The following is a 10,933-nucleotide window of genomic DNA, read 5'->3' on the forward strand; positions in this document are numbered from 1 at the left end:
TCTCGAGCAAGTTGATCATCATCCGCCCAAAGGGGTGCATCCGGATAGCGCTACCGTAGCGCATAGTAGTCTTCCCAGGTCGCGGCGGACGGCGGCATGGCGCTCCATTGTACCTGAATTTGGACCACCGGGGCATCTCCCTTCTTCATCATGCAGCGATCCAGAATGGCAACCAGAACGCGGTCTGTGGCCGTGAGGTCATGTATCTTGGGCAGCTCGGCGTAGACTGGGGATTAGTCGGGGACGGACGGCTTGAGCTGCGAGACGTGGAAGACAGGGTGGATGCGGCTGTCGGGCGGCAATTGCAGACGATACTCCAGAGTGCCTACGCGCTCCGTGACCGTGAAGGGGCCGAAGAACTTGTATGCCAGCTTACGACAAGGACGGTTGGCGACAGAGGACTGGGCGTATGGCTGGAGCTTGAGGAGAACTTGATCGCCCACATCGAAGGTGCGCTCGGCGCGATGGCGATCCACTTGCTTCTTGAATCTTGCCTGGGCGCGCGCGAGCTGGGCGCGCAGCAACTTCGTGTGTGCCGCCCAGTCGATTTCGTTGGGTGGTGCATCTGCGGGTAAGTTGGTGTTGACCGCTGGCATTCCGCCGAGGTTGGGCTCCCTGCCGTACAGCGCCTTGAACGGGGAGCAGTTGAGGGAGGCATGGTGTGAGGAGTTGTACCAGAACTCCGCTCGCGGTGAGCCACCGGAGCCATTGCTTGGGGGTGTCGTGGACAGAGCACCGCAAGTACATCTCCAAGCACTGACTGACGCGCTCCGTCAGGCCGTCCGTCTGGGGGTGGTACGCTGTGGAGTACAGGAGCTTGGTGCCCGCGGCGTTGAGGATCTCCCGCCACATAGCGCTGGTAAATACCTTGTCGCGGTCGGAGACGATGGAGTGCGGTACGCCGTGGAGACGTATGACGTTGTCCCAGAAGGATCTGGCGACCTGAGCGGCGTTGAAGGGGTGGCGGAGGGGAACGAAGTGGGCGTACTTGGTGAGCCGGTCGACGACGACCATGATCGCGTCGTAGCCATCAGACTTGGGCAGCCCTTCGACGAAATCCATGGTGAGCTCCTGCCATGGCTCTTGCAGAATTGGAAGCGGTTGTAACTTGCCGGCCGGGTGCGTCTGCTCGTGCTTCACGTGCTGGCAAATGCTGCATTGTCGAACAAAATCTTCGACAACGCGCTTCAGTCCGGTCCAGGCGAAGAGCTAGCGCACCCTGTGGTAGGTGGCAGTGGCGCCGGAGTGGCCGCCAACGGCGCTGTGGTGCAACGCAGCGATGAGTTTCGTCTGGAGCGCGGTGTTGGCGCCGATCCACAGCCGTCCCCGCTGCCTGATTACACCTTGCTGAAGGGAGCGGCCTTGGTCGTCGGCATCGCAGAGCGCCAGCTTGGCGAGCAGTTCTTGCACGTCGGCGTCCGTCTCGTACGAGTTGACCACTTCCTGTAACCACTGTGGCTGGCACACCGAGAGCGCGTCGAGGGACAGTAGGTGGCCCACGCGGGAGAGCGCGTGGGCCGTGCCATTGTCCGTGCCCTTCTTGTAGCGGAACGTGAACTGGAGCCCCACCATCTTGGACATCGCCTTGCGCTGCAGATCCGTGACCAGCTGTTGATCGCCCAAGGAACACAAGCTCTTGTGGTCGGTGACGATTTCGAACGGGGCGCGCTGGAGGTATGGGCGCCACTTGTCGATTGCCATCATCACGACGAGGAATTCCTTCTCATAAGCCGATAGTTTCTGATTCCGCACGCCCAGCGCCTTGCTCAAGTATGCGATCGGGTGGCCGTCCTGCATCAGTACGGCGCCGATGCCGGTGTCGCACGCGTCGGTCTCGATGGCGAACGGGCGCTTGAAGTCTGGGAGTGCGAGGACGGGCGTGCTCACCATTGCCTTCTTCAACATCTCGAATGCTGTTTGCGCTTGGTCGTCCCAGAGGAATCCCTTCTTGGTGAGGAGGCGCGTCAGGGGCTTCGCGATGATGCCGTAGTGCGGCACGAACTTGCGGTAGTAGCCTGTGAGGCCGAGGAAGCCGCGGAGCTCGGTGGGCGTCGTAGGCATGGGCCAGGCACTCATGGCGCTGGTCTTGCTGGAGATGACATGCCCGAGGTACTCGATCTCCTGTTGTGCAAACGAGCACTTGGAGGCCTTGGCGTAGAGCTGATGCTCCCATAGCAGTTCCAGCACCGTGCGCAAGTGTTCTTCGTGCTCCTGTAAATCGATACTGAAGACCAGAATGTCATCGAGGAATATAATGATGAACTTGCGGACGTGGCGACCGAAAATCGAGTTCACGAGGCACTGAAAGGTTGCTGGCGCGTTGCAGAGGCCGAACAGCATCACTTTGAAGTGGTAGTGGCCGTGGTATGGTTTGAATGCCGTTTTTTCTTCGTCTTCTTCTCTCATGCGTATCTGATGGTAGCCCGCTCGCACATCAATCTTGGAGAAATATGCAGCTCCGCCCAGCTCATCGAGCAGCTCGTCGACCACCGGCAGGGGAAACTTGTTCTTGACTATAGCCGTGTTCAGGCATCTGAAATCCACACAGAATCGCCATGAGCCATCCTTCTTCTTGACCAGCAACACGGGTGCAGCATATGGGCTCAGGCTGTGAGCAATAACACTTGATTGCAGCATCTCTTGGACCTGCTTTTCGATCTCGTCTTTCTGTGCTGGTGAGTAGCGGTAGGGCCTGGTGTTGATCGGAGTTGTGCCCGGCTCCAGGTTGATCGCATGGTCATACTGCCGTTTGGGAGGCAGTACTTTGGGTTCAGCAAACACGTCTGCATATTCAGACAGAAGTTTCTGAATGTTGGGTGGAGGTGCAAGTTCAGGTTTGTCAGTCCTTTCCACTGTAACCAGAGCCGCGGTCCAAATGTCATTGCACACTTCCATGCGATGCAACTCATAAGCATCCAGTTCAGCTATGGGGGGAAGATCTGAAGTTCTGACGCCTTGTAAATGCACTTGTTTCCCTTCTGTCTCGAATGCAATGGTCTTCTCCTGCCAGTGACAGTTCATGGGGCTGTGAGCTTCCAGCCAGTCGATGCCCAGCACCCCATCGTAAGCGCTGAGTGGCAGCACCCGCAGATCAGTGTGGAAAGTGTGGCCGGGCACTTGCCATTCCAATCCTCTTACCAGTTGATTGCAAAGCAGTCGTTGACCGTTGGCGACGCGCAGTGAAACTGGTGGCAAGTTCTCTGTCTGAACTTGCAGTCTAGCAAGGAAAGTTTCACTGATGAAACTGTGTGTGCTTCCTGAATCCACCAAGAGTAACATGATCTAATCCCCTACTTGTGCCCGTAGGCGAATTGTGGAGGGAGTTTCTTCGCCAGACATAGCCTGGTGCAATAGTGAGCAACATTCTGGCTCCTGTGCTGCCGGTGGATTAAGTAACTGAAGTGCGTGAACGGTGTCATCAGATAAAATTTCGCCAAAATCACCCACTTCGATCATCAGAATCTGGCCAGTGCGTTTGCACTGATGCTCCCTCGAATATTTGTCCCCACAGCGAAAACAGAGGCCATTTGCTCTTCTGAATTTGCGCAACTAGCGCTCCCGTGCGTATTCGTCGCCCCCTTGCTTGGGTACGGCTGCAGCGCGAGCTGGAACAGAGACTGCTGCCCCTGCAGGTGGCGGTGGGCGGCCGACTGGTGTGATGCACGGACGCTAGAGGCGCTGCTTCTCCAGTTCTTCTTCCTGAATGCGAGCGAACACAGATGCGCGAGTGATGCTGGTTGGTGCTTGCAGTCGCACTCCCAGTCGCAACTCATCTTTGAGGCCGATTAGGAACTGAGAGATGAAAAACTTTGAGCTCAGGGTTGGGTCCAGGGCCAGCAAATGGTACATTGCGGTCTCGAATTGCTGCCTATATTCCTGCACACTGCCTGTCTGCCGTAACTGAACAAAGTGATGCATCTGAACCTCGAATTCTTCTGGACCGAATTCCTCCTGTACCGCAGCTCTGAATGCTTGCCACGAGACGCCAGGGTGTGTCTGCTGGTAGGCCTGGAGCCACATCGCGGCCAGGTCGTCCATGTACAGCGCTGCGGTGGTGACCTAGTTGTGTTGAGGCACTCGGTACAACTCGAAGTAGGTGGTGCAGCGGTCTAGCCAGATGCGAGGGGCGTCGCCGTCAAACCGCGGAAAATCATGCTTCGGCGGCTTGATGTAGTGGTCGCCGTGGCGGTCGAGCTCCGAGGACGACGGTGACCGCGCGGTGAGCAACGGTGGCCCGTGGTTGACGAGTCGGGCGAACGGAAGCTGGGCCGCGCCATCCGTGTAGAGAGGTAGCGGCGGCGGACGAGTCGGTGGTGGTGGTGGCGGTGGTGGTGGAGGGTGCACGGAGGAGTCCGCGGTGGCCGTGACCCCCGATGGAGATGCGCCTCCGGAGACGGTCGCCGCGGGATCAACGGTCGGCGCAGTCTTGCGGATGTCGTCCACGTTGGCTTGCGTGAGGTCGATCTGCTTGGAGAGGAGCTTGATCTCGGCAGAGACCTGGTCGTTGTAGTCGATCTGTGCCTGGTGGCGCTCGTCGGCGGTCTTCTGGTTGGCGTCGAGGCGGCGGATGACGGACTTGAGCAAGCTCTGTAGCTTGTCCGTGGTCTCCGACATGGCGTCGAGCACGCGGCGGGTCTACGCCGAGGGCTTGGATGGTGGTGCCGTGGTTTCGCTGGATCAGATCGAACCCCGGGCAGGATTTTGTGCGAGCTTGCCGGAGCAGCGCGCACCTGACCCGATGAATGTTACCGATCGATCGGGCCAACGGCGGTGGGGAAATTTTTTTGGCTCTGAATACCAGATTGTCACGTCCCGATCTGAGAGATTTGGAGATGAGAGGAGGGGAACGGAAGGAGGAAGAGAGAGAGAGAGAGAGGTTAGGTGAGAGCGAGGAGAGCAAGACGAGGGGGAAATAGCTCAATACTTTTCTTCATGCCATCTCATCCAATCGTTCGGGTACAAGTAGGCCATAGTTGTCGTCACTCACACGCCAACACTTGGCTTCACACACACGCAACACCTGGTGATGGTCCCAGCCTCCAGCTCGGCGATGACTTGGTTGTTGCAAGTGCACTTGCACTGGATCAGTCCGCTGCAGGCTGATCTGTAGGCGCGACACACACGGAGCTGGGCGAGGAGGCGTCCTGACGAGGGGAGGGAGCCAGGATTCGGGAAAAAAAGAAAAAAGAAAAAAAAATAAGGAGAGGGAACTGGCCGATAAAGATGGAGGGACGACGGACGGGAGGGAGCGTGCGCAAGTGTCGCGGTTGAATCGCACGGCCGAGGTGTAAAAACGATTCCGCCACGGATAAGGCTAGTCACGCGAGTACGCGCGCGCGGTGAATATTCCACGATTTTGTTACTTATAATTTTTTTTACTGAAGCTGGTCCGATTGTGTTTGGTTCTCTAATTGAAAAAAAGGAAAATCTTCCGCCATATTATATTCGTCCAACCCACCCCGCACCCCCACTATTCCCCTCCCTGGTTCCGCTCTCACTCCCTCAGTACGCAAACAGCGCCTGAAACCCTAGCTCGTTCCGCCGCAATCAGAAGAGGGATCCGCTCACATGGCTGGCCAGCGTAGCCGCATCCGCCGCCAGCGCGCTAAGGCTCGGTTGGATCCGGGGGTGGAGGTGGAGGTGGAGGCGGAGGGGGCAGGGAGGGTGCCAGAGGTCGACGGGGAGGTCGTAACTGCTGCCGACTCGCCACAGAAGGCCTCCCCTTCGTCCAGCTCCTCCGGGTCATCTTCCGATCGCGTCGTCCAGCGCAAAGTCCCTCTCTCCAAGTTGAGCCAATCGGCACCCAAAGAGGAACCGCGGAGGACACCAGATCTCCGGGTTCTGCGGCGGCGCCTGATTGGCCAGATCCGCAGCCACTACCTCGATGCCATCTCCCGCCTGCCCACCACCGAGCTCAACAGTACCTTAGCGCGCGGCCTCCTCATCGCGGGTCTCTGCTACGGCCCTCTACACCCCGTCCACAACATCATCGTCAATTCCGTCTGGTATTCGGCCGCTTTTCCCATGCGCTCCAGCGACCGGATCGACACCGCCTTCATCAGCAACTGTACCATACGCCGCCTAGTTCAGCGCTCGCTTGATGGATTGGTTGCCTCACTTCGCCATCTCTGTCCTGCCCTCTCCGATGACGATGCCCTTTGGCACCTCAGTCTCTCCCGCGCTGACCTCCGTGCTGCTGTTGCCTCCGCACGTGGTGCTGCACCGTCGTTGTTCCGTCTGACGGCATCGGAGCTGGAGGCCGCCTTTCAAGCGGCTGACAAGGCGGCGCGGAATCTCAAACCTGCTGCCCTTGCACTCTTTGCTTCTTCTGTTTTGCTTTCTGTGGAACGTACGCTGTCTCGCTGCTCAACAACAAACGCTGGCTTTCCTCAGCTGACATTCTGCGCCTCTCCACCATGTTGCTGCCTTCCCCACTACTAGATGATTTGCCACACCCTCCTCTTGAAGAAGAGCGGTTCATAGCGGCCTTTAAGCTCATCACCAGAAAGAGGAACCTTCTCATAAGATGGTACAGACGGTGGGTTGAATTAGCAGATGCAGCGTTGCACAAGTATGCCCAGCAAACTGGGGCACATTATCAGCTTCATATCATATATGGCATTGGTTCTGTACATGATGAGTTCAATATGGATCATTCTTTTCATATTAGTTTTATGGCGTGGCCTAAGGATCCTTCCCGTGCTAGAGAAGCTCCTGTGTTTTTCTTTGCTGAAGCACTTCTGTCTGGCTCCGACTTTTGTGAAGAGGACATCACATTGTGCTGTATAGTGCAGCCATCACCAAGTGAAGTTGGTAAGCTCTCGACATTCAATCAATTTTATCTTTTCTGTACTGAAATTATTAAGTGCTAGTCATGACATTTGACCATCTCATGGTTAGCCTTTTGGTATTTGAAACATGTAAGTACGATTTTATCACTAGTCTCTTCAGTCACTAGCTTATTGGGGTGTACATGATAACTAAACTGGAAGCGTCTATTAACAGCAGCAGCGAATGGGTTACCTGACCCTCCCGCTGACTGCTGCACTTGAACTTGTCTAGCAGACATATTCTTGATATGTTTGCATGTTTCTGTCTTTACATATTCCTTGTTAAATGAGTCATCTTTCTGATCCTGCATCTGCCAACTGCAGATAGATGCCATACATGTCTCGGAAAGTTTCAAATTGACCACCCTGGTGATTCCGAGAGCTTTGCTGGTGGGCAGTACTACATCGTGGATGGAATAAGCAAAGACCTGGATTGCCCCATGACGAGTGATGCTGACTACAGATGTTTCAACCCTGTCAGGGACATTGGTTTAGTGGAGTACTTGGATCAGGATTTTGCCCGTTACGTATCGTCTTCACCTTGGCATCGACGACATAAAGAAGAGATTGATGTAGCTATCTTAGATTATTGCAGCCGGATTATGTGATCTGTTATGGTTGTTAATTGTTGGTCTTCTCCTACATTACTGTTATGTATAAATGTTGTCAAATTAAGAGACTGCTGTTGTTTTGTGAAAAATGCTCAGACTTGCAGTTTGCATTGTTATTAAAAATAATTCTCCAAACATGAATGGTGCGGTCACTATAAGAAGCAGAGAAATCTAGTCTAGGTATATAACATCTAAAATTATAAGCGTAGTTCGGCTACTTCTCGCACTTCAGCGGTAAGACCTCTGCGTCAAGGCAACTCTCTAACACGGACCATATGCTGGACCTGCGCCGATGGCACAAAAGGCGAGAGTGAACCAAGTTTTTAAACCGTGCAAATCAGAATATTCAGAGATAGATCATTAAATAATTAAAGCATAAGGAAATAGATATTTAGGAATTATGTTCATACATAGCTTTATATATTACATTCAAGGTAGTTTCATAGGCCAAAAGAAAGGCTTGAGATAAGTTCATGATAAGCAAAGCTACATAGGCGGAGATATAGATAGTTTTGGTCACCAAGCTGACGGTAACTAAAACATGCAGTCATTGATATAGAAAATGACTTGATCGTCTAAGCAGCTCTTCATGGTTTGCGTGTTTGGTGGGCTGTCATTGGCAAAAGTCGAACTGCCTTTCCGTATCATCGTCCAATCCCGGAGAATGACCTCTGATTGTAAGGTTGTATCAGCAATGCGATCTTCAACATATCTTATATGCAAGAAATATGGTTCAGATTGTTGTCTTGAGGCATTGATCCTTTAGGCGGTAAAGTTCCTTTATTGTTGTGTGATTTGCATGCAGATCATTGCTCCAGCTGCTGCTTTGATAGTCTATTATTCCTGCCTTTTCTTTCTGCTCATGTTCCAGAGATTTTTCTTTTGTTGAATGAACTGCAGCTTATCATAGTTGAAGTCCTGCAAAACTTTGTTGTAAGAGGCTTTCATGTACTCCCTCTGTAAACTAATATAAGAGCGTTTAGAATACGCTCTTATATTAGTTTACGGAGGGAGTACTTAAGAGCTTCATTTGCCAGCCAATCTTCGGTCTCTTACAGTTTTTCATAGACATAGATGTATATTGACTTCTTTGCAAGTCCATTGTTTAGTTGGTACTGAGATGGATATAATTGAGTAGTCGCATCGAGACCAACGGTCCTTGTCTTGTGTGTTGAGTAAATTGCACTTCAAAAGCCAAGTTGTTGCATCATAGCATCCAGAAGCACTTTTGTTGGGATCCTACTTTTTCCGTGAGGGCAAACCGATGACAGAAAGTAAAACAATGTAAGCAAGTGTTGGAAGCTTTATGGTGTATGGTTGTACATGTGTCCGTATATTTATCATTTTTTGTGGCGAAAGCATCAGTGATAAATAATGGTGACAGTGACTGAATGTGCATTATGCATGTACAAACTCGAACTCTTATGTTTTCGACAGAGCTATACTGTCACTTCTGCCTTAGAAGTAAAACTTTTTCTATCTCTGGTCATGTCTCTAAGAAAATGTATTAAGTCGAAACTGAAATAATACAGTGTTGCTGGTCAATGCTCGTTTGGAAGTGGGTGAAGCGGCTTGATCCGGAACTGATGTGCTGGCACGATGCATAAAGGGGAGGGAGCAGATCTTGCGATCAAAGTTGAGGAACATCGGCAATGGACTAGAAGAGACAGGGTGAGCAAGAGAAGGTTGGTATACAAAGCGGAGAAGGAGGGGATGGATAAGGTAAGGCATCAGCAACTGAGCTATTGGATCAACCTCGCCTGGTTAGTCCAGTAACTCCTGTCGGCCCAGCAGACCTGAATTTATTATTTATTAATTGTCATTTTTCTAAGCCCAAGAACACGGTATAGATATGAATTGGAACAATTAAACTGGATAAATGAAAGAAACCATGACGTCTATAACGTTTATGACATGAATTAATAGATAGTATAGTAAATATTTTAGAATGTGATCCTTTATTGTTACTCATTGTTAGAGTCCGCGTCTGAACCTATATTAGATCTCAAGGGTTGTCGATGTCGTAGAATATTTTTTATAACGCATTGTCAGGGCGGGATCTTCCTCACAATGACAACAAATATTTTAATAAGTTTTTGTCACCGAAGTTGTGGCGGGTTCCTAAAAATGTCGGTATATTGGCATGGATTTTTTTTCGCGAATACGCAAAGCTTGCGTATCTTTCCATTGATAGAAGTAGAATGAGTACAAAGGGGGTACAACACATGACACGGACGCGGGCAGGCGTGAACATGGTGCCCGGAGCAGAGAGAAGGGGATGCTCGGCCCGAACGGAGGATACATCACAACTAGACCTACCAAACCCGAACCAAGCGGAAACGCCGAACCAACACAAGAATTCCAACACCTACCAAGCCAGAATCGGGGACACCGCGAGCTCGCAAGATAACGCCTTCAAGAAGGAAGACGACGCCGGGACACCATCGCTATCCGGTTCGAGGGAGTCGGACCTAGGGTTTCCCCTGAGCTCGAAGAGGGGCGCAGCTGAAGGCCTTGACAGCGCCTCCAAGAAGGAAGCGACACCCGCGGGCGCCGCCGCTGCTAGCACCGCAAGCCGAGCAGGGATCTCTCCCTGGCCTGAAGCTGAGCAATCCCATAGCCGCCTAGTCCGGAATTGAAGTTGTGGAAGCCAAAGTTGGTCGGAACTACCATGTCTGGAGGGGGTTGGCAGGGCTGCACTTGCCGTCGGTGGGTGGCATCGCCCACGAACCCACGAGCACTGGATATGGCAAAAGGTGGAGCCTTGAGGCATACAGGGTAGGGCTGGAGACGAAGCAAAACCTCGCGAGCAGATCTGGGGCGGCGGCGTCCAGCAGCGCCGACAAGCTAGGACTGGAGGGACGCAGATCTGAGCTGCCGTGGCCTTAGCCGTCGTGACGTCGGCAAGCCGAGTGAGCTGGAGGGGACACAGCCACATGGTCGCCGAGGTCGGAGCTGCCCGGCAGAGGACGCCGGCAGCAGGGGACACCGGAGAGACGCGGGCCCCAGGCAACCGGGACCGGAGTAGCACCAACAATGATCCGTCGCGAGGAGCCCGTGCCAGCCACACCACAGAAGCATCGATGCCTCCACACGAGAGCTGTCACCGTGACTCGGGGAAAGGGAGGGCCACCGGAGATGAAGGAGGGCGCCTGCACGAAAGGCAGGCCGCGGACGCGTCCGCCTCCAGCCGCAGGCCTCATGCCCGGCAACAACACCAGCAGGGCTGGGTCACGCCATCGTGGAGAGGGAGGTTGCAAAGGGGGGCGCCCATGGCAAGGCCAAGAGCGCCGGATCTGCCGTCGGCCGGCAAGTTTGGGCAGCGGTTGGTGGAGGGCACCCGAGAGACGCCAGACGGGATCTCGGGGACGCAGGACACGGGCGGGGAGGAGGAGGCGCGCGAGGGGGGCGTCCGCGGCGGCCAAGGGCGGGCGGAGGGGGAAGGGCAAGGCTGGCCGGAGCGGCGAGGGCCAGGCCGGCGAGGGACCGGAG

At 53.8% G+C, this 10,933-nt stretch overlaps 1 protein-coding gene across 1 annotated transcript; it reads left to right on the top strand.

Moving 5' to 3' along the window:
* Positions 1–5,473: 5,473 nt before the first annotated feature.
* Positions 5,474–7,530, top strand: LOC123039719 (uncharacterized). Its single transcript, XM_044462761.1, has 2 exons — positions 5,474–6,813; positions 7,155–7,530. Exons 1-2 carry the CDS (start codon positions 6,417–6,419, stop codon positions 7,436–7,438), a joined length of 681 nt encoding a protein of 226 aa, XP_044318696.1. The 5' UTR covers positions 5,474–6,416; the 3' UTR covers positions 7,439–7,530.
* Positions 7,531–10,933: the final 3,403 nt, after the last annotated feature.

Source organism: Triticum aestivum, chromosome 1A, assembly GCF_018294505.1.
Source record: "Triticum aestivum cultivar Chinese Spring chromosome 1A, IWGSC CS RefSeq v2.1, whole genome shotgun sequence".
NCBI lineage: Eukaryota > Viridiplantae > Streptophyta > Magnoliopsida > Poales > Poaceae > Triticum > Triticum aestivum.